Genomic DNA, 24,461 nt, shown 5'->3' with positions numbered 1-24,461 from the left:
ACAAAGTGTCTCTACTAAATATTCATATTTTCATCTCATCTATAATGTTTGTGAAAAAAGTTTTTTCAAAAAAAAAAAAAAAAATTTTTGCTTCGCCCTTCCCCCGAGTACCTCTTGATCTACACAATAAACAAAAACATGAACCAAATCTATGAACCAAATCTACCAACTACTACTTCAGATGGCATTTAATTTTAAATTGGTGATGAAACTCATACTATTACTTGAGAAACCTTGAGAAACCTTGAGAAACTCCAAATCTGAAAAAAAAAAAAAAAAAACCTAAATCTGAAGAACATGTTTCGCGTTAATCTGAAGAACATGAAACAAAGTATGTTATCTTTTCAAAGACCACCCTCTCAAACTCGTTTTCTGCCCAACAAATCCCAAAAATCGCAACAGCTGCCCTTCACCGTTGTAAATCGTACCTCCGTTATCTCTGAAAAATAGCTGGTGTGGATCGAAGTTGTGACGACACCTGAAACAACCTTCCCGGAGCAGCAGCTCTTCACGGGATCTGGAAAGAAAAACCATCTTCGGAGTTTATGTATTCCGGCCATCTTCTTTAATCTCCGGCGATGTTGGTACAGGTATTTAGTTTTGCAATGGAAAGATGGTTCATTTGGCACGTTAGTACGGGTATTTAGTGTTGATTTTGTATTTTGTATCTCTGTATTTTGTGAACATGGTGGTACTAGATTGATGGTTAATAAAATTGATAAATTGAAACAAGTAAAGTTTGTCAATCATGGGTCTGATTTTGATTGTGTAATGTTGGATTGAAGGGAGTCATGGAAGAGAAAATATATTTAGCTTCTAAGTTTTAGGTCAAGGGCTTGTTCCTTGTTTCCATTGAGTAAAGATAAAGTGAGTTAATTAGTGTGTATGTGTGTGTGTGTGTTTTTATTTTGATAGGGAATTTGATTTCATCGGATTTGAGTGAAGAAAGTGTTTGTGGTGATATTAGGGTTTATGATTTTGAGATGAACCAAGGAGAAGGAAAGTGGAGATGAAGTGGAAAAGGGAAGAACGAGAATAAAATGACACACATGCTTCAGTTTAACAGAAAATTTAGACGGTCATTAGACCGAGGGATGTTCGGCGTTAATTATTACAACCACAAGGAGGAGCTTAGAAAAAAAGGTTTAGGGATGAGGGGTGAAATTTGGGTATAAGTCAAGGGACGAACCGCTTAATTTTGTCAACTTAAAAACGAAAAGGCACTGCAATTTGAGCGCTATACTCTAATCGGTACTCGGGTGGTTTCATATGTAATATGGGTAAGTTAATTTCTACCTCATAATTTCATTCGATCATTTCTTATAAACAAACGTACTTACTAGTTAAATGACCCATGAAATCACGGGCTTATTTAAAAATTTTGTTTTAGAAAAATAACAGATATATTGAATTATATTATTTTTATCAGATAATAATCATATTCTAATCAAGTGTTACTCCTATTAACCTCGAATAAAAAATCAATATACAAAACGTAGACATACTTAAGAAACTTAACCAATTTTCCATACTATTCTTGTGTAGCTAATACTATTAACAATTAACAAATAGTCTTAAAATACACACACTTTGAAATCTCATTTATTCGAGCACTATTTGAACTACCGGTCACAATGGGTCACGATTATGACCCGTACCACAAATTTGAGTAGTAGTACTCCAAATTTACAACCCTTAAACTCAATGTAATTTCAAAATGCAATCTAAATCAATTATACTGGCCACCTTGTATTACATGGATAGATGCAACTTGAATAAATTGTAGTCTCCATTTCAACGTGATATACTACAAGCACCAATTTTTTATTTTTTTTCTTCAAATTTAAATTATAATTCACAAACCTAAAACTGCATTCACATTCTCATGATCATATTTCAAGCTTAGTTTGGACTTAAAAAGAAAGTCAAACATGTTTAGTTATAAAAATAAATGTTAAACCTGTAAAAATAAAGAATAGTACTTTGTGGCTGCTAGTGATAAAAATAACACATCTAAAAAATTCATCATCCAAGCTGTCTTTATAAAGATCATATTCAAAATAAAGAATAGTACTTTGTGGCTGCTAGTGATAAAAATAACACATCTAAAAAATTCATCATCCAAGCTGTCTTTATAAAGATCATATTCATCGTAAACGGATAAAACAATTGTTGGGATTTAACAAGTTCATAATATACTTAAACCATTTTAAGAATTAAGAAAGCGGAAGCATGTTAATTACCAATTTTAGACTTGTTAAACTTTAACCAATTAAAGTTAAATCCCAATTAAGATCAAGTTGTGATATATACTTACAAACTACAAGCAAGTAAAGAGATTATACCTACTCCAAGCTTGCTAGTAAATGATGAAGATGATGATGATGAATGGAGCTCCAAAAGTGTGAAACCTCAAGTTGTTATACCCCAAACTTATCACCAACACTTTGTACTTTGGTTAGGATTTAATCAACACTTGAAATTAAGCTTGCTCAAAGAAAAATGAACCTCTTTTTCCCCTTGTAAACCCACGGCTGTTTCAGCTACAAAGAGAGGAGTGTGCAGTTTTTTTCTTGCTTATTTTTAAGTGTATTGCTTGTATCTTTTGGTCAAAACCTTGGTTAACCTCTTAAGCATGTGCCTAAGGAATTGTGTTGTCTTAAAAGTGACAAAACAAGCATGGGGTGACTCCTTGAAACCCCAAAATCTGCACATGTATATTTTATAACCAAGCTTATATTTTATAAGACTTGTTGTATATATACAATGTGCATTTGTTAAGTCATATATTTTATAAACCAATCTTATAAAATATAACACAACATAATTATTTAAACCTATAAATAATTAAATACAAATTATCCAAATAATTTATTTCAAGCAATAACATTTCAGAAAACCGATTTTCTAAAGTTCAAGTGTCGCGTATTTATTCAACGATCCAGTCGTTAAGATTAAATACATATAAAGTGTTGGTAAGTTTGTTATTGGGTATGACCCGACTTGGATCATAACATGTTAGCCACGTTAATTTAATATGTCTCTCGGGCATACGAAATACCTTCAATCTCCCACTTGCACGAGAAACATAAGAAATTAATGCAAGTGATGGATACAGCCTAACACACCGTCCATCACCCCTAATATGTTATGACTTTGTGCCATTCAATAACATCATCCCTTTCGAGTTCCCATTTCGAATATGATTAGGTGAATCTTTCATTATTTCCTTTCGTCCTAGATGTCATGTTAAATCCAAGAGATACAGAGTGATCACTCTCTTATAGATTTAACTTTTCAGGCCTTAGACATCTGACTCTCAACGAATAAGAGGGACAAATTCCATCTTGACTACATACGTCCTAGATATACACTTTGTAATATACCTGAGTTCTTCCTTATGTACTACCATGTTTCAGAATAGCGAAGGAAAGAATCAAGGCATAATACTCGGTGAATGTCAGAACTCAATATGTATCTCAGGTCAGAGGATACAATGATATTCTCCTTTACTCAAGATTACATGTGATCAACCACAAAAGTTCTATACAGTAATTCTTGAGAGCGGGTCTTCCAATATTTGTTTCCCAAAAATATCTATGAACCTTGGTTGCAACCTTGCCCCACATTCAACCTATGAATGTATACCAATCCGAGTTCATAATAGTCTAAACCTCACATTTGTTCCCACAAATGTGATCAACTACAGAATTTAGAATAATAGTTTATTCATGGATGAAATATGCTAAATTGGAACATGACTCATAATTAAATTAATACCATAATTATATTAATGAGTTTGAACTAATTCGTTCCGTTACAATACATAAAGTAGATCAATTCCAATCACTAGAATATCGAAGCCCTAACGCACAAACATGTCCATCATGTTTTGGCCCATGTAAAAGCTTCGTGAGTGGATCCGCAACATTATGATATGTGTGAACTTTGTGAATACATATCTTTCCCTTTTCAACCTCATCCCTGATGTAGTTGAATCTCCGCTCAATGTGACGAGTCTTTTGATGAGCACGAGGTTCCTTGATTTGAGCAATCGCACCCTCGTTGTCACAAAAGATCTCAAGAGGGTCCTGAATGGAAGGGACCACTCCTAAGTCGTCGATGAATTTCTTCATCCATGCAGCTTCCTGAGCTGCCAGTGAGGCGGCAATGTACTCCGACTCTGTAGTGGAAAACGCAACAACCTCCTGTTTCGAACTCTTCCAAGAGACCGCACCACCATTTAACATGAAGACATAACCGGATTGTGATCGAGAGTCATCTCGATCAGTTTGGAAACTCGCGTCCACGTAACCTTTTACGGCGAGTTCCTCCTCACCAGACCCATATATTAGAAACATATCCTTAGTTCTCCTAAGGTATTTCAATATACTTTTAACAGCAATCCAATGACTGTTTCCTGGGTTATTCTGGTATCTACTTGTCAAGCTTAGAGCGCATGACACATCCGGTCTAGTACATATCATCGCATACATGATAGACCCAATAGCAGATGCGTATGGGACTTTCTTCATTCTCTCTTGTTCATCTTTCGTGGTAGGACACTGAGATGAATTGAGAACGGTTCCTCTTTGAATAGGTACCAAACCTTTCTTAGAGTTTTCCATCTTGAACCTTTTCAAGATTTTATCAATGTATGTATTTTGATTTAAACCTATCAATCTCTTGGATCTATTCCTATAGATCCCTATCCCCAATATGTATTGTGCGTCTCCAAGATCCTTAATGGAGAAGCAACTCTTTAGCCAAGTTTTGACTCCTTGCATTGTGGTAATATCATTCCCAAATAATAATATATCATCCACATATAGCACAAGGAACATTATAGAGCTCCCACTAGCCTTCTTGTACACACAAGCTTCATCGCCATTTTTAATGAAGCCAAATTTCTTTGCCTCTTCATTAAAGCGATGATTCCACATTCTAGATGCTTGTTTCAATCCGTAGATTGATTTCTTCAACTTGCATACCTTTTTAGGATTTTTCGGATCAACAAAACCTTCGGGCTGTACCATATAGACATCTTCCTCAAGATATCCATTTAGGAAAGCGGTTTTGACATCCATTTGCCATATTTCATAGTCATAGTGAGCAGCAATGGCAAATAATATCCTAATAGACTTTAGCATTGCCACTGGCGAGAAAGTTTCATCATAATCAACCCCTTGAGTTTGAGTGAAACCTTTTGCTACAAGTCTAGCTTTGTATGTATCCAAGTTTCCATGTATGTCGGTTTTCTTCTTGAAAAGCCATTTGCAATCAACTAGCTTGGAGCTAGGAGGTTGCACAACAAGTTCCCAAACTTGGTTTTCATACATGGATTGCATCTCGGCGTTCATGGCTTCCTGCCATTTATCTTTATCAATTCTTGATAAAGCATCTTTGTAGTTTGTCGGTTCATCCAAATCAACCGTATAGCAACCTTCCACGAGAAACCCATATCTCTCGGGAGGATTACTAATCCTACTAGATCTTCGAACGTCTTGTGTACCTTGATCATCCACTTGATCATTTTCAACATCCTCATGTTGAGTACTAGTGTTAACCAATTGTGTATCATCGGCTTGATCTTGTACCTCTACAAGATCTATCTTCCTTTCACCATCACCTTCCATAAGGAACTTGGTTTCAAGGAATTCCGCTTTCCGAGCAACAAATACGGTTTGCTCGGATGGATCATAGAAGTAATATCCCATGTCATCTTTGGGATATCCTATGAAGATACACTTTGTGGATCGAGCATGTAGCTTATTTGCTACATAACGCTTAGGATAAGCTTCACATCCCCATACTTTCAAGTATGAAAGAGAAGGAGGTTTTCCAAACCACATCTCATGAGGAGTTCGTTCCACCTTCTTGGTTGGGGCCATATTTAAAATACGAGCCGCGGAGCTTAGACAATAACCCCAAAATGATAGAGGCAACGAGCTTCTTGCCATCATAGATCGAACCATATCCATTAGGGTTCGGTTCCTCCTTTCGGAAACTCCATTAAGTTGGGGTGTTCCGGGTGGAGTAAGTTGTGAGATAATCCCACAACTCCTAAGATGATCTTGGAAGGCATCGCTTAGGTATTCACCTCCTCTATCGGTACGTAGTACCTTAATTGTCTTATTGAGTTGATTTTGTACTTCGTTTTGATATTCTTTGAATGCTTCAAACGTTTCGTCCTTGTGTCTTAATAAGTAGACATATCCGAAACGACTAAAGTCATCAATGAAAGTAACAAAGTATCTTTCACCTTTCCTAGTCATGGGTTTAAAGGGTCCACATACATCCGAATGTATTAATCCCAATAAATCTTTAGCCCTTTCATAAGTCCCTTTGAAAGGTGCTTTAGTCATCTTGCCTTGTAAACAAGATTCACATACTTCAAACGAATCCATTTCATTTGATTTCAAAAGTCCATTCTTTTGAAGTGTATGTATTCGGTTCTTGTTTATGTGACCAAGGCGACAATGCCATAAGTAGGAATCACTCAAATCCCTTTTGAGTTTCTTGGTGCTTGTATGGTACATTGAGCTACTAGATGATGTGTCATCATGAACCAATTCATAAATTCCATTTGAAGGCGAAGCCTTGAAATAGAATACATTATCTTTAGAAACATGAATATCATCATCAATAAAATTAACAACGTAACCACATTGTTTTAAGCGAGAAATAGAAATAATGTTTCTACACAAATCCGGAGCATACAAAACATTTTCTAAAATAAGTTCCAATCCGCTTGGAAGCTTCAAAATAAAATCTCCTTGAGCTTTAACATGCACCTTTGCACCATTGCCCATATAGAGACTTGATGTTCCCTCCTTATGATCACTTCTTTTGAACCCCTGCAAAGAATTGCAGATATGAGTTCCACATCCAGTGTCTAATACCCATGTATTAGAGGAAGTAATACTTAGCTCTATATATACCATATATATATTACCTGAGGTTTGCCCTGCATCCCTCTTGTCCTTCAACTCCTTAAGGTAGACCGGACAGTTTCGTTTCCAATGACCCATCTCACCGCAACCGAAACATGGGTCTTCCTTGGGGTTTGCCTTCTCGGTGACCTTTTGCTTCTTGGCCTTGTTGATGGTTGGGGTAACCATCTTTCCCTTCCCTTTGCCTTGATAGGCGGGTCCTTTTCTCTTAGCCACCTTTGGCTTAGAGGTGTTACCTTTGGACCCACCTTGATCGATTGCTAACACGGGTAAAGCCCTTTTACCCATGCTAGTTTCCGCCGTTCTAAGCATACCGTGAAGCTCACCTATGCTCTTATCCATCCCATTCATATTGTAATTAATTACAAATTGATCAAACCTTTTTGATAGGGAATTAAGGATAAGATCGGTGGCTAACTCATTTGATATGTTTAGGTTAAGACGGTTAGCACGATCAATAAGGCTCTTCATTTTGAGGACATAAGAGGAGACGGATTGGGTGTCATCCATACGACATGCATGTAGCGCTCGAACCGTTTCGAAGCGCTCGACACGTGCTTGTTGAAGGAACATCTCCTTCAATTGCGTAATCATGTCATATGCACTATGATGTTCGAAATCCTTTTGGATTTCGGGTATCATAGTCCCAAGCATTAGACAAGCGACTTGCACCGAATCGGCGCAATACTTGTCATAATAAGCCATGCCCTCTATATCTTCCTCATCCGGTTGGTCGGGAATAGGGTCCTCCAACACATACGCTTTGTCCTCAAGTTTGAGGACAATCCTAAGATTACGGAACCAATCCATAAAGTTCGTATGGTTGAGTTTGTCTTTCTCGAGGAGAGACCTTAATGATAGGTTGTTTAGGTTAAGTGGTGCATTTTGCATGTTGTTGTTATTTGCGGCCATCTACAAAATTTAACAAAGTCCTTTTAAGTATCGATTTTAAATTTAATAAACAATACCCTTTTATTTTTAATTGTTTTATTAAATCTTAGAATCCAACGGTAAATCAAATTTCGGTTAGGTGACCTTTATCCCGTTATTTGATTTAGCTAGGTAGTCATTTATGTGACAATTGCAATCCTTTTGCAACTTCTAAGTTATGAGATCATGCAATCCTTTTGCATGGCATATTTATCCCATCAACGCCTATTTGTTCCTCATGCTTCGGTGACCCTAAGTTCATGATTCCTAAATCAAGTCGTCCTACTTGTGTAAACATGTAGACTTAACATACAAGTGGTTAGGTGACCTTTATTCCACATGTATGCGAAGTGTACCTTATTCATATTAGTTCACTCATGACGGTTAGGTGACCTTTATCCCATCAAGAGATTCCTAATATGTCTAAGTGTTTTCACAAAAGGATGGCGTTTAACTTGTTTACCTTGTTTTAGTTAAGGGATTTTAAGTTTTCATAAATTCTAGTTTAAGAAAACATTTGCCATACACCAACATGCATTTGGTGTATAGTTCATTATGAAAAGCCAATTTCATGTCTATAAACCATTTTATATATATGATCCTAATCATGATCTTAATAACCGTTTATTAATGTCCTTTTAGCCATTTTTAATTCAACCAATTAAATTGTCGTTTTGCATGTCGTTAATTAATGTATAATTTAACCAATTAAATTTCCATTTTGCTTGTTGTTAACTTGTGTGATTAACTTGTAGCATACAAACATACAATCCACAATCATACAATAAACAACCATGCATGCAAAACAAATATGTTCACAATCAAGCCATTTTGGTAGACATTTGTTTAGCCGAAAACAAATGCCACCGGATAAGGGGTAATTACACAAAGTAGGAGATTTCAAATCTCCCACTTAACCTTGCATCCAAATGCTTCTTCATGTGTTCTTCAAGTCTTCATCATTCTTCATCATTTTACAAAATATATCCTAATACATTTTGTCTAAAAAAATGAAATTACAACCTAATCTATTTTACATACCAAATATAAAATAAATTACATAACCAAATGAATTATTACATGCCAAATGAATAAATATTATTACAAACCAATTGAATAAATATCAATCAACCATGCATGCAACCAAACACAAGGTCAAGGCTTAGATTGTGAACATCATCAACATAAGTGATAGGCAATACAGAATCACAAGTGATTGGAAACACAGAATCACAAGTGATCTGCAACACAGAATCACAAGTGATTGGCAATACAGAATCACAAGTGATCGGCAACACAGAATCACAAGTGATTGGCAGTACAGAATCACAAGTGATTGGCAGTACAGAATCACAAGTGATTGGCAGTACAGAATGCAGAATCACAAGTGATTTTGGCCAAAATGACAACCACCCAAAACCGAAAATTTTACATTCTACTTCATGCATGTTCATAGAATGCAAAATTATAGTGGGTTTAATAACCATCTCGAAGCATATTTCAACAACTTCGGCTCTAGATACCATTGTTGGGATTTAACAAGTTCATAATATACTTAAACCATTTTAAGAATTAAGAAAGCGGAAGCATGTTAATTACCAATTTTAGACTTGTTAAACTTTAACCAATTAAAGTTAAATCCCAATTAGGATCAAGTTGTGATATATACTTACAAACTACAAGCAAGTAAAGAGATTATACCTACTCCAAGCTTGCTAGTAAATGATGAAGATGATGATGATGAATGGAGCTCCAAAAGTGTGAAACCTCAAGTTGTTATACCCCAAACTTATCACCAACACTTTGTACTTTGGTTAGGATTTAATCAACACTTGAAATTAAGCTTGCTCAAAGAAAAATGAACCTCTTTTTCCCCTTGTAAACCCACGGCTGTTTCAGCTACAAAGAGAGGAGTGTGCAGTTTTTTTCTTGCTTATTTTTAAGTGTATTGCTTGTATCTTTTGGTCAAAACCTTGGTTAACCTCTTAAGCATGTGCCTAAGGAATTGTGTTGTCTTAAAAGTGACAAAACAAGCATGGGGTGACTCCTTGAAACCCCAAAATCTGCACATGTATATTTTATAACCAAGCTTATATTTTATAAGACTTGTTGTATATATACAATGTGCATTTGTTAAGTCATATATTTTATAAACCAATCTTATAAAATATAACACAACATAATTATTTAAACCTATAAATAATTAAATACAAATTATCCAAATAATTTATTTCAAGCAATAACATTTCAGAAAACCGATTTTCTAAAGTTCAAGTGTCGCGTATTTATTCAACGATCCAGTCGTTAAGATTAAATACATATAAAGTGTTGGTAAGTTTGTTATTGGGTATGACCCGACTTGGATCATAACATGTTAGCCACGTTAATTTAATATGTCTCTCGGGCATACGAAATACCTTCAACAATTATTGAGGGCAACAAAAAAAAAGTACCAACCAAAAAACATCTACATTCATTTAAAGCATAAATCCACCGGTTTGAAGTGTTTTCATTAGGGGTGTTCATCGGTTGGGTTTTCGGTTTGTTCGGTGTATTCGGTTTTGATTTTTTTTTTCGGGCAAAACTGAACCGAAAACCGAATTCAAAATGAAAACTCAACCGAAACCGAAAACCGAAATCGAATTCGGTTCGGTTTCGGTTAAAACCAAAAATTGTGAAAATTCAAAATCGTGGTAGTTTAATTGTGGCGTTACTGATGTCTTAGTTATTTACAACCTAAAACAGTGACGTACTATTAAATAATCTAGAATTCGATGATTTATCAATATTACAAATTAATTGTGACATTTACTACTTCCGTTATTAAGAACATGAACATAATAATTTGAGTAACATAAATATAATATAGGCCACATAATCGTCATATAGGTGAGAACCTATTTAGATGATTAGATCTCAAAATATAATGACATTAAAACATAAATATACAAATTATATATTAAAATTTTTGATTTCGGTTTTGAATTCGGTTTTCGGTTTAACAGAATTCAGAATTCTCAAAATCGAAAACTGAACCAAAAACCGAATTCAAAATCGGTTTTCGGTTTTACTCGATCCGAAAACCGTTTTTCAAATTCGGTTTTGGTTTTTTTTCTGTTTGATTCCGGTTTGGTTTTCGGGTTAAACGGTTTCAAACCAAGTACTGACCACCCCTAATTTTCATCCATTCAAAGATGCTAATCTGCACCACCTAAAACAACACAACACTTTTCAAAATTTACCCCGAATATACAAATATTCATCAGATGTTAAACTTAATACTACTTTTTCAAAATGCTCTTATATCTCAGGAAGAATCTTCTTGTATCATGTAATGTACCAGACAAATTAATGGCGTTTGCATAATCTCTAAATTTTCGATATGTAGGAAGACATGAAATAGCACTAAAGTACATTAGCCATGATGCCCTTTACCGTATCCATTTTTGTTTAAGCATACAAAAAGTCAAGAGTGAGGCCGTGTAAACCCCACATGTAGATGTTGCATCCGTATTGTTTACATAGCCACTTCATCAAACACTAGGAGGGCAACACAAACAAAGAAAAGTTGTATGAGAGTTTAGTTAGAAATTTGTGTCATCGACTTTAACTACTCCAAAACATACAATCATAAACAATAATTGTATTACGAGATTCTAAATCCATGAAATCAACACTGAGATTAAATACATAAAATCGATAACAACAAACTGAATGTGATGAAGTTAATCCAAAATCATGATCAAATCGATAAACATCTTATTGTATATATAATCAAATGGAATGGTATGGGAATAGGTTTTGGTATATTTGGCATAAAGTGGATTCTCCCTAATGGTGAAATGAGACTTATTTCGAGATTTCATTGATTTCAATGATTGAACCAACGACAATGAGCTTCGTATTGGCTACTGAGCCTTGGAAATACTGTAGACTCCATACCTCTTCCATCTCTCCAATAACATTCTAAGTTCTTACTTGCAGGTACTTTTAGACCTAATCATTCAAACTTTAAAAAAATTTTAAGCTTCAAAAGTCTTTCAACTTTCAAATACCTAACAGCAAGCAATACAAACAAATACCTAACAGCAAGCAATACAAACTTGTTGTAATCAGTGATGCAATTCGCCAACCACAATGGTAAGCCGTCCAGGGAAAATGATATTTTCATGCTTAATCCCACCCGCTATAGCTGGAATGATGACTCGATTCATCCAATGTCATCAATATGATACAGAATATGTAGACTTCACGACTCGTACCATCACTAAAATTATTAGCGTTATACAAAAAAATTATGTATAACACGTCTTCTGTTTCTTTGATCGTTAATTCTGTTTGGCCACGATCTTTACATTATTCAATATAACAAAGCTGACTAGGCAAGAACATTCACCAGCCTTATAAATAAAGAATACGGATAAACACGAATATAACTAATTACTCAAATATAACTAATTACTCCGTAATTAGATAAACTTAAAAATAGAACAATTCTTGTCATCTATTAAATCAACCTGGTGACCTCTTCCTAGCCTTATCCCACACGTAATTTTCCAAGCCACCTATTATGATCCATAAGCCCATCATTATTATAATCCATATTTTGATTCGTATATTCGGCCCAATAATCTTGCAACCCGTCTTATTGATAATACAAAGTCCACCTGGATCATACAGATATGCATCACATCACCTTCAACATTAAACATAAGCACAATATCATTCATGAACGGATCATCTGGAATGTTGGGGTGTAGCTCCGCGTAGCGAGCATTCAAGTTGACGAAGTTAAACACTAAAATACCATACGACCCTCCAGTATTCGAGTCAATCTTCACCATCATCTACCCGACAATTAATTCTTCGATTATCAACAAATTTGAGTCCGTAAACCATCACACCAACATCATTTACGGAAAAAGTAAAGCCTACGTTAAATTAAGAGTTACGGGTCGAGTATTGAAATTTCGAATAAAAGCTTCATCATATTGAATTATCCTGTGATAAAGTCTCAAACATGACATTGAATACATGTCCAAGACGTCCGGATCCAATCTATAGAATATCATTTCCATAATTTCATTTCCATGACATTGAAAGGATATTCCATAGAATGGTTTTGGACGTCATGGACATGTATTCAATGTCATATTTGAGACCTTATTATAGGTTGATTCAACATGACGCGGATTTTATTCGAAATTTCAATGCTCGACCCATAACTTGTAATTTAACGTAGGCTTTTACTTTTTCTGTAAATGATGTTGGTACGATGGTTTAAGGAATCATATTTATTGATAATCGAAGGATTAATCACCAGACAGATGATGGAGAATATTGGCACGAAGATTGAGGGCTGTATGGTATTTTTGGTGTTTAACTTCGTTAATTTGAATCTTCGCTACGTAGAGCTACGCCTGAATAATCCAGATGATTCATCCATGAATGATTTTGTACTCATGTTGAAGGTAAAGGTAATGTCATTAGATACTCGAAGCTAGTAAATAGTCAAATAGTTTATTTTGAATTTAATATGGTTGTTGGCGGTTGGTAACACGTAAATTTGAGGATCCAAGCCCATGGTGTCGTACCTGAAGTTGGTCAGCCAAAAAATATAATCCTTCCTTTTGTTGTGAACCATGTGGAAAACTAATTGAACCCTAACAATGTGTTTTCAACAATGTTTTATGTGGGAGTAACTCCCCACTTCAAGGTAATCCTTATTACTTTTGACCAGTTAGAACAAGAAATAAATGCAATAAAATTTGCTGATGATGATCCCGATGATGAACAATTTAGAACCTGATTGGCTATATAGTTGTTACTTTTTGGGGTCATTTGTCATTTATTTCAAACAATTTGAGAACATTTAATTGATATGCGCACTTTTCGTTCATCAAACTTTAGGATGGAACTCGGTATGATTGAGTTACTATGGGACATGAGAATACTGGTTCCCTCACCGATTTTGGCGGCATCGCGATCAAAGAAACTAAAGATGTGTTATACATAAGTTTTTTGTGTAACGCTAATAATTTTAATGATATACGAGTCGTGAAGTCTATAGATTCCATATCATTGATGGCAATTGGATGAATCGAGTGACCTTTCCAGATATAGCGGGTAGGATCAGACATGAAAATGCCGTTTTCCCTGGATGGCTTACCCTTGCGGTTGGCGAATTGCATCACTGATTACAACAAGTTTGTATTGCTTGATGTTAGGTATTTGGAAGTTGAAAGATTTTTGAAGGTTGATTGAATTTTGTGCTTAATGTCATCGTCATGGCACTACCGCTGGTTCTGCTACCACTACCGTTACTATATCCTCCACCGCTGCTGTTGTTGCCACCGACACACTTCACCGTCTTTTGAGGTTTCTAAAATCGACATAGCAAGAATTTTTCCTGTAAATTCACTAATTTTAGCGACTATTTTTTATATACTGATTTGTGTTTTATGTTTGTTTATCCATTTTTGTTTAATTTATATGATAATGATAATGATAATGATGATCGAATTCAAGTTTAAATCATGTGGATGCGTTTTTGCTGTCATTTTTATTCATTGTTGATAAATGTAGCTGCAAAAGTTACTGCTCCTTTTGAGGTGAACCGTTAGTTTAAGAAGAACCCTTTTTGCTATAATTCTATATAATTTTCTACAGGTATAAGATAATCGGGTCCATAGTAGGTGCATAAAAATTGATTATTGATTATCAGATAGTAAGGTATAAATTTATGTGCTTTTAAATTATTAGAGTTAATTAAACACTCAACAACTGCTTTTTATTGTATCAAAACTGACTAACGTGTTGTTGATATATCTATTACGCACTTTTTGAACTTCTGTTGTCTCTTATCAGCAACCGTTCGAATTCAGTTAAATTAAAGTCACTCAACTGCTACAAACCATCCTTTGAGGGTTCTATGGCTGACTAACGTGTTGTTGATATATCTATTACGCACTTTTTGAACTTCTGTTGTCTCTTATCAGCAACCGTTCGAATTCAGTTAAATTAAAGTCACTCAACTGCTACAAACCATCCTTTGAGGGTTCTATGGCTGTTCGTAGTGAAGGTGCGTATATGTAATTTTCCCACTCTGTTTTGCCACAAAAGGCAAGTGAATAAGTAGACGTTGTACCATTGTTTATGACTTTGTATATTTTTAGTACCGTCTAACTCATTGCTTTTTATGCTATTTATCTGACAGGCTTTCTAATTCGATTGTTCATACTGTTCCTGAATTTGAGTCTCAGTCGTCTTCCGTGGAACACCCACGTACGAATCCCCGTCTATATAATATATGATTTTGATGATTATAAATGCACATACAATGAGGATAGTATTCATCAACAGTATATATTTTGCTCTTGTTGATATGATCTCAAATGTTAATACAATTATAGAACTAACTGTGAATGAAGGTTGTGTGGCAACTACATAACTGAATTTTGGAGGATCTACTGATAACAAGGAGTTAGTGAGAGTATTAAATTTGGCCACTGACTCTTTTGAACAATAGGCTTAAGGTTGATTAATGAAGTCACATAATTTTTTATCATGTATATTCCTTTGTAGAGTAACATTTTCCACTAACAGATTACTAATTCACATACCTTATGTGTCTACTTACAGGTTTTTGTTCATATTTCGCCGAGAAAGAAAAAAAAAGGATAAAACAATATCAGGTTGAATGATTCAATTGTTTAGTAAAACATACGTTTGTAATGATTTTATGAAAATAATGAATAATTCGATATTTATATTTGCAGATGTATAAACAAAATTTGTTTATAGTCCATGTTTTTTATTTAAAACAATTTATGCGGTTCTTTACGTGAATATATAGAATGAAACTCGACCCTCTTCCAGCCATTTGACACTTCCCCATTTGACCGAATATATGCAATTTGAGTATTTGACAGAGAACTTGAACTTATTCAGCTATCTAATAAAATTATATCTCGTCAAGTTAATACCAGTAAGTGAAACCAACTGTAGTTGGGCAAACTATATGATGTTATATCAAGGTATTGGTGCACTTTTAATCTTATCTGGTAACTTGTCTAGTACTTTGTCCTTAGGATCTTTTGTTTGTATTTATGTTGGGTAGATTAAAAAATGGCTTACTTTCTTGCGTTAGTGTAGAATATGAGACCAAGTTGAACAACTTTAAGACTATGTAAACTGAGCTCAACAATTTTCTTAACTAGTCACAGACTTGTGTTTGTACGACATTCAAATATTTTGAATTTATAATTTCTCTGTGTTTAATGTTACATGCATATTTTCGTATGTCATATAATACTATAATAGAAATAGATAATAACGGGAGGTATGAAATTGGGCAGGTTAAGTTATGTCTTTGGGCAGGTTAAGATATGTCTTTGGGTCAGAATGGGTACTTATTGGGTGATAATGGCTCTATTAATCGAGTCAACAACAAGCGTAGATTTATTGGCGACTTGGCTGCCGCTTAGAGTCTAAATTGAACTTCAGGCATGTTTAAAACCTACAGAAATTTGATTCTACCATTTTCATGACGTCTCACATTTTTCTTTAACCTACTTATTGGCCGGAGGTTGATTTGGAATCAATCTCTCTATCTAAAGAATATCGAGAGGAATGATTTTTTCTACTCTTATGGTGTTTTCACTCTATGTGGAGAAATGAATAATCTTTATTCAATGATAGGTGAAGGATTGTCTAAATCTTACCTCACCATACCACACTTTTGTGGAATTAAGTTTTGCTGCTGCTGCTGTAACAAGTTAGCTTGTTAAATGTGATTAAATAGCTATAATTATCATTAACCAACTTTTGAAAAAAAAAAAAAATTTCATAACAAAATGAATTAGCAACTTTTGAAAAAAAAAATCGTTACTTTTTGAGCTTATTTACTTGTGGTAATACACTACTCTTGCTCTTAAACTTATTGATGCTATATAAGACCATTTGTAACGTTGGGGGCGTTTTTTGCTCGTGTTTCTTGCTTTTTGTACTTTTTTGATGATTAAGACATGTTTCTTTTTTGAGTTAAGTATTAAAAGGGGATAAAAATAATATTTTTAAATTAATAAAAAATAAAAAAGCAAGAAACACATGTTTCTTCTCCCGTCACTTTCCAACTGACACCAAAGAAACACCACAAGTGACCCCTGTTACGCCGGATTTTGGTGTTTCTTCTCCGCCACATCACCAAGTGACGCCGTCACTTGGTACCGTTACAAATAGTTTAAGGAATGTAGAACCACAGTTAACCTAACTAACCATTTGAACTAGAATGTTTGGGAACATATAAATAGCTAGCTACCTATAATCTAGACACCGTATCACTATCGATTTGGTAGGTGGGTGAGAATGATTCGATAACCAAAATCCCTTTAGCTATTGTCAATTATGAATATCTTTATGGTTTAAATTCAAGTAACATCCAAGTGATAGCTACATACCAATCACTCAAAATCTCATGTACTGGGAGTAGGTTATATGATTGAAACTGATATTATAAGCTACAGTCTTATGTTGAAATGATAGATTAAGTTGTTTTGTAACCATAGAAATTGTTAGGACCTTGTAGGTTGACCAATTTTGACTTAGACTGTTTTGATTAACTTTGACCGACTAAATTATGACTCAGACGCTAACTCCGAATTTTGACTGTTTGACCGGCGACTTTTGACCGACTCGGCCTTTCGGTTCAGACATCTTTAAAATTCTGACTAATTGGTCAACTTTTACGACCACGAGGAATTGTGAAAAATGGTAGGATTTCAGTCACTGCAATAGTGTTGTAGATAGTATGCATGTATCATGTGTGTCAAAATCACTTTAACTAGGCCAATCAATTATAATTTACTATGAAGCTTTTAAGTTGTATAATATGAAGGTAGTTTGGTGGAGTGTAAATAAATAATGCTAATGCTAACCCTATTATTTAAATTATCATTCAAGTTTGCTTTATGGTCACAAAATTCAAACATTTTGTCTCTTTTCCAACACTCATTCTAATTTGTATTTTAGTTATTATTCAGTTCTCATACATTATCTAGTTTTCCATACCCGAAATTTATTCCGGCATCAAGGGCACCAAAAGAAGTCGGAGTTACTCTTTAACTGTAAAAGGATGGCAAACGCCTACAACACTTTAGTTGAGAGTATTCTCTTCATGTTAACTATATCGTTTAGTTAGTATACGGTATGAGTTTATTCAGTGTTTGTAACTGTTCTATAAATATATATTGGCTGCGTACAAATAAACTGACAATGGAACTAACTTAACCATTAGTTAGACAGAAATGAATCCTCAAAAAACACTGTACAAGTGATTATTCTTTCGGTTATATAAAATTATCATACAAATGTACGCAAATTTACAGGCTTATTCTTCCTTTAGTGTATGTACTATTTCTAAGCCAAACAAAAGTGAATTATTGTGTTGAAAGCTCAAAATCATCGTTATTATTCATTATGATTTAGAGTGTCCTTAAGAATCTTCAGTGTCAATTAAGAAGTCATCAAGTGTTGCAAGTATTTGTAGCTGTCGATTAAGAGACACAATTGTCTTTTGGCACTCAGCAAATTTACTTCCCGCCATTGCTAACTCCGTGTCCTAAACATATCACATTAAACAAGTTCGTTTTGTAAGTCATTTATAAGTTTGTGAAAAAAAAAAAAAAAAAAAAAAAAAAAAAAAAAAAAAAAAAAACTTGAAATGGAAATTTTGTTAGCAAACTCACCTGTTTTACTCTGAGTAATCGGTGTTCTTCATCTCGGTTTCTCGATTTTGCACCCAACTCATGTTTCAGTTTTGATACCTCATTTTCAAGTTCTCGACACGTGGCTTGTGCCTTAACTGATAAATCTCGTTCCTTTTGAACAACGTTTTCTAAAGATTCAACTTTCGGAATCAAGATTTGCAGTTCAGCTTCCATTTTGTCACATTGCGATTCAGCTATAACTAAATGTTTTTTGGTTTCATCCAACTTGGATTCAGCCTCTTCAAGTATATATCTTGATGCCTTAAGCTCATTTTCTCGCGCTTTTAACTTAGATTCAGCCTCTTGTAACTGTTTTCTTGATAATTTAAGCTCGTTTTCCTGCTCATCCAACTTAGATTCAGCTTCTTCAAACTGTTTTCTTGATGCCTTAAGCTCGTTTTCTTGCTTAGCCAACTTTGATTTCGTCTCTTTAAGCTCGTCCTCATTTGCAGCCAACTTGGATTCAGACTCTTCAAGAAGATACTGATACGTCTTAACCTCTTTTTCGTGCATATCCAACTTCAATTCAGCTTCTTTAAGCTGGCTTCTTGATGAATTAAGCTCGTTTTCGCGCTCAACCAAATTTGATTCAGCCTCTTCAAGCCGGTTTCTTGATACAATAAGCTCGTTTTCAACCTCCACCAACTTCAATTCAACCTCTTTTAACCGTTCTTTCGATTCCCTAAGCTCGTTTTCTCGCACATCTAACTTAGATTCAATCTCTTCAATCAACATTCGTGACGCCTTAAGTTCGTTTTCACGATCTTTCACAATAATCTCCAACGATTCAACCTTCTCTAACTTATTATCATCTTCAAATCTTTTGGGCATTCCCACAAGTCTTTCCATTTCAAGAAAATCATCCATGAGATCGAGCTCCACAGCGGGACCCATTTCGTTTCTTTCAAATCTATGCATGTCCTTAAATTCACCGTTTGTCACATATGGCGTTTTACGAGCTTCTTGTTGACTATTATTGACTTTACGAAGAGTTGAATTTAACCTACGACACTCGGCTTCAAACTTAGCTACTTTCTTTACGCTATCAAGATATTGTTTACTAGCTTGCTCTGCGGCTCGGTTACTTAATTCCTTCTCAATAAATCGTAATTCGAGCTCTTCAGTCATTGATGAAAGCTTGAGTTTCAAATCTGTGTTTTCTTTCTCAACTATTTCAAGCTTGTGATAAAGTTCTGTATCGGTTGAAGTCAAAGAACTTTCGGTTTCGGATAACTTTTTGTCGAGAGCATCATGGGCAAATTGGTCTTTTTCTTCTCGTGTTTGTCGTAGTTGTCTTAAGCACTCTTTCAAAGCTCCATCAAGATGAATAACTCGATCTTCGAGAGTAGAGTTTTTTGAAGATAGGAACTCTACTTGTTGCCTTAAAGCCAAGACTTCTCGTTCGGCTTTTTCCCATCCTATAACAAACAAAATCGTTATTTGAATGACTACTTGAAATTGAATAAGGTTCGTTAGTTGTAGTAAACGGATAAATCAAGTGGTCTAAATCTAACTTCAAAATCAACAATGAACAATGACTTGATCTTTTTCAAACAAATTACTGATTGCTTTCTAAAAGACTATACTTGCTTACTCTAAATGTGTTACAGTACCATTTTGATGCTAAACTTTCACAGTGCGTTTCAATATTCGATATAAGTAGTAGCTGTTTGACCTTTAAAGTCAATTTTTTTTTCCCATTTCTTGTGGAAAAAAGGCAGAGCAGTGATGGTGTATACCTGAGACAGCCTCCTCTGCTACTTTAACATGCTGTTTTACTAGTTCTTCTTTTGCATTAATACTCATAAGAGCCTCGGATAGCGTCATCATGCCATTGTTATGTTCACTCTGAGTATCGGCTTTCGATGTAATTTCCGGCGAATGAGAATGTTGATTCGAGTTTACCTTTCCACAAGAAATGAATCATCATGGGATGGATTAATGATGATTAACGAGAGATAATCAATCCACAAACGTAACTAAACAAACGGCAATCAATTACATCCATGTTTTTTTAAACTACACACACACCCATTTAATAGTCCATGACAGGACTCGAACTCACAACCTCAAGGTTGATGAGTTACCTCGATAACGCTAAATCATAAGCCCTTTGGTACCGTTACTTGTGCATTGCCTCAGTGGTACACCGGTTATCCTAGTATTCGGTAGATGCAAAAGGTCAAAGGTTCGATTCTCAAGGTGTTTTTCCAATGAGACACATGTTATGGATATGATCGGGTGGATGGTATCCCGATGTGGACCCCGTCAGTGACTAACATGATGTTAAAAAGAAGGGAGGTGATCCGTACACCACCTCCTTTTTGCCATACACCACCTCTTTAAATTTTAGGACTATTCTACCCTTTCTCAATTAAAATCAAATCTTACCCTTCATACTAGCCCTAAAATTAAAACCCTTCCTAAGAACTTGTTATGGCCCTCCAATTTCATAGCCGTCTTCTCGTTTCTTCAAAAAATTTATGGCTACTTCTTCAATGAATTAGAATCATGAAAGTGGATGCGCAAATCCGATGGGTTCGGTGATTTCATATTGAAAGTGTTCTAAAACAATTAGTAAGGAATAAAAGAGGCTGATGATATACGGAGTAGAAAATTAGGAGCTTTATTGGTGTGGGATAAAAGAGGATCATCACAACTTCCAATTTTTTTCTTCATACTTAACACTAAACAACTCAATTCCTAGTTACGTATACGATTTTAATGTTTTACTATCAATTACTCCACATCTTTCTAGTTTCGTATATGATTTTAACAATTTTAAAAGAGGCTAATCATCACAGCTCCAAATTTGTTCGGTGGTTATCTCCCTAAAAGTTAGTGGTGTACGGATCATCTCCCTAAAAAGAATTAAAAAAAAGTCATTTTAGCTTAAAATTTTAAGTCATTTTACACGTCATGAAAAACCATGTTGTACAATCAGCAATTATGGTTATAGTCACTACTCAGGTTTTAAAAGTAGAGTACAATGATTCATCTGCATTAATGTAATGAGTAGAAGTGTTGAACAAACCTGATCATCTAAAAATCTACCGGAATTTGAAGAAATTGATCCTCCGGAGCTTTCAGTTTCTCCGGGGCTCTTCTCCGATGACTTCCTCCGCCAAAGCCAACTCCGGCGATCCATCTTTTCCGGCATAAACTTTCAAACTAAACACCACTACTTTCACACGCACAACCTCACACTTCATCTACAAATTCTTCACTAAATTTGATCATTCAAACCAAATTTTTTGTTGGAGGTTTTATTGAGATTTCGTGTAGGGTAAAATAATCGATAGCCGGATAAATCACTGAATCGTGGTATCACTTTCCGAAAGTAATTATTCGACCCTTATTGCCTGGGTTACACGAATATCACTTTGGGATAAGACAGAGATTAGTTCTTGTTATTGGCAGTAAACAAGAACTCTTTTGCATAAGAGTATTAAGGTGTTTTTCGTATATCTTATTCTCATAAATGATAGTCTCTATTTATAGGCACCCAAAAACAAGTATTATTCCACGATGGAGATGTTTCACTAACTAATTTCGTTTTCAAATCTAAAACAAATCCTTTACATAAAGTTGTTTGTTTTATTTCAAACATCCTAATCAAGGAAATCGTTTTCAAATCTAAAACAAATCATTTACATAAAGTTGTTTGTTTTATTTCAAACATCCAAATCAAGGAAATCGTTTTCAAATCTAAAACAAATCCTTTACATAAAGTTGTTTGTTTTATTTCAAACATCCAAATCAAGGAAATCGTTTTCAAATCTAAAACAAATCCTTTACATAAAGTTGTTTGTTTTATTTCAAACATCCAAATCAAGGAAATCGTTTTCAAATCTAAAACAAATCCTTTATATAAAGTTGTTTGTTTTATTTCCAACAACCAAATCAAGGAAATCTAGATTAAATCCTTTTCATAAAGTTGTTTGTTTTATTTCCACCTAGTGCAAGAATAATACTTCCGTAATCACTCAAATTTGTGATAATGGAAAACCATTTTCGGGTCCGGGCAATCTATCACTTAATGGGTGTACACTCCGTACCTCCTAACCCATTTACAAGTATAGATTAAATCCCTCAATTACACTAAATTTCTAACAATCCTCCCCAATTTAGTGCAATTCGTTTCATGAGAATTAAACAAATTAAAACAAAAACTCATGCATAAATGAAAATATCTTGAAGATTGAATTTTCACCTTAGTACATTACACATTCCAAATATTCGAGAATCAGGGTGTTCTAAGAATTGAACCCTTCAACCCATTTTGAATAACTGAAAATAACATACACATAAGTTTTCAAATACTCTAAAGCTATCCTGACACTTTACAAGCCATGTGTCCATATCCTTTCATGAATGTATCCAAAGCTAAAAGTCCAAGCTTTGTTGAAGCGGCAAAACTTCACATTCACATAGGTAGTTCACTTCAGTCATGCACCTGCTCTTGCACTTTTTCAAATGAACTATTAAGAAGCTAGACTTCAACCTGACCTTCAGCAGGTCCGAGTACATACCTTACCTTGGGATGATATAAAATTTATGTACTCCAAATTTCTAAGTATAAGCCTTCCGCATTGAATTCAACTTCTAATTTTCATCAGAAGGGAATTGGGTATCTTATAATTAGAAATTTATGTGGACTTTAAACCCATCCCCACAGCAGACTTGTCAACCAAGTCTCTTGCCAATCCCTTCGTCAAGTGATCAGCTAAATTCTGTTGTGACCTTACGAACACTATAGAAATCACCCCATTCATGATGAGTTCACGAATCATACTATGTCTGACACCTAAGTGTCTAGACTTTCCATTGTACATCTGGCTATAAGCTTTTGCCAATGTCGCAGCACTATCACAATGGATAGACATGGGTGCTATAGGTTTAGGCCATAATGGTATCTCATGGATCAAGTTTCTAAGCCATTCTGCTTCTTTACCAGCAGCAGCTAAAGCAACAAACTCAGATTCCATCGTTGAGTTGGTAATACATGTCTGCTTTTTAGAAGCCCATGAAATAGCACCTCCCCCAAGCAAGAACACCCAACCACTCGTTGAAGAATGATCTTCAATATTGGTTATCCAACTCGCATCAGAATATCCTTCTATTACAGAAGGAAATCCACTGTAAGATAAACTATATGCCATAGTTTTCTTTAAATACTTCAGTACCCGCCTAATTGCTTGCCAGTGATGAGTACTAGGATTACTAGTATATCTACTCAGTTTTCCCACAGCAAAAGCAATATCTGGCCTTGTACATGTCATGGCGTACATCAAACAGCCAATCACCTGAGAATACTCAAGTTGTGATACAGCTTTACCTTGGTTAGGCATAAGCTTCTCACTTGGATCAACAGGTGTACTCACAGGAGTACATTCAAAGCAATTAAACTTTCTCAACACCTTCTCAATATAATGAGATTGAGAAATTGAAATTCCTTTGCTTTCACGTTTGATCCTAATACCAAGGATAACGTCAGCCTCCCCCATATCTTTCATGGAGAACTTTGATGACAAAAATTCTTTTGTTAAATCAACTTGACTTTGGTCAGTCCCAAAGATTAACATGTCATCAACATATAGACAAATTATAACTCCTTTACCAGAATCATCAAATTTGCTATACACACATTTATCTGCTTGGTTCAATCTAAAACCACTAGATAAAACTACTTCATCAAACTTCTGATGCCATTGCTTAGGTGCTTGTTTCAAACCATATAAGGACTTCACAAGTTTGCACACCTTGCTTTCATTTCCTGGCATGACAAAGCCCTGAGGTTGGTTCATATAAA

At 34.9% G+C, this 24,461-nt stretch overlaps 1 protein-coding gene and 1 long non-coding RNA gene across 3 annotated transcripts; one reads left to right on the top strand and one right to left on the bottom strand.

The window, feature by feature from the left end:
- The first annotated feature begins 248 nt into the window (after positions 1-248).
- Positions 249-14,383, top strand: LOC139876591 (uncharacterized). 2 transcript variants are annotated; one of them, XR_011768199.1, is made up of 3 exons: positions 249-590; positions 968-1,280; positions 11,682-14,383. It is a non-coding gene; the product is annotated as an uncharacterized lncRNA (long non-coding RNA). The 2 variants fall into 2 exon arrangements; XR_011768198.1 differs by having other exon boundaries at positions 916-1,280.
- Positions 14,384-18,186: 3,803 nt separating this feature from the next.
- Positions 18,187-21,899, bottom strand: LOC139876633 (filament-like plant protein 3). The gene is made up of 4 exons (XM_071863973.1): positions 21,684-21,899; positions 20,389-20,554; positions 18,629-20,067; positions 18,187-18,501 (listed from the first exon to the last, which is right to left on the bottom strand). The coding sequence occupies exons 1-4, from the start codon at positions 21,807-21,809 to the stop codon at positions 18,376-18,378; spliced, it is 1,857 nt and encodes a 618-aa protein (XP_071720074.1). The 5' UTR covers positions 21,810-21,899; the 3' UTR covers positions 18,187-18,375.
- Positions 21,900-24,461: the final 2,562 nt, after the last annotated feature.

This window comes from Rutidosis leptorrhynchoides, chromosome 11 (assembly GCF_046630445.1).
Source record: "Rutidosis leptorrhynchoides isolate AG116_Rl617_1_P2 chromosome 11, CSIRO_AGI_Rlap_v1, whole genome shotgun sequence".
Lineage (NCBI taxonomy): Eukaryota > Viridiplantae > Streptophyta > Magnoliopsida > Asterales > Asteraceae > Rutidosis > Rutidosis leptorrhynchoides.
Note: the sequence above shows the minus strand (reverse complement) of the source record. Positions and strands in the feature narration are given on the sequence as shown.

Coding starts and splice junctions, on each gene's coding strand:
- LOC139876633 (XM_071863973.1), bottom strand. CDS start 21,809: ATGCCGGAAAAGATGGATCGCCGGAGTTGGCTTTGGCGGAGGAAGTCA. Junction 20,555..21,683: donor GTAGATTTTTAGATGATCAG/GTTTGTTCAACA, acceptor TCTTGTGGAAAG/GTAAACTCGAATCAACATTC. Junction 20,068..20,388: donor AGCAGAGGAGGCTGTCTCAG/GTATACACCATC, acceptor TGTTTGTTATAG/GATGGGAAAAAGCCGAACGA.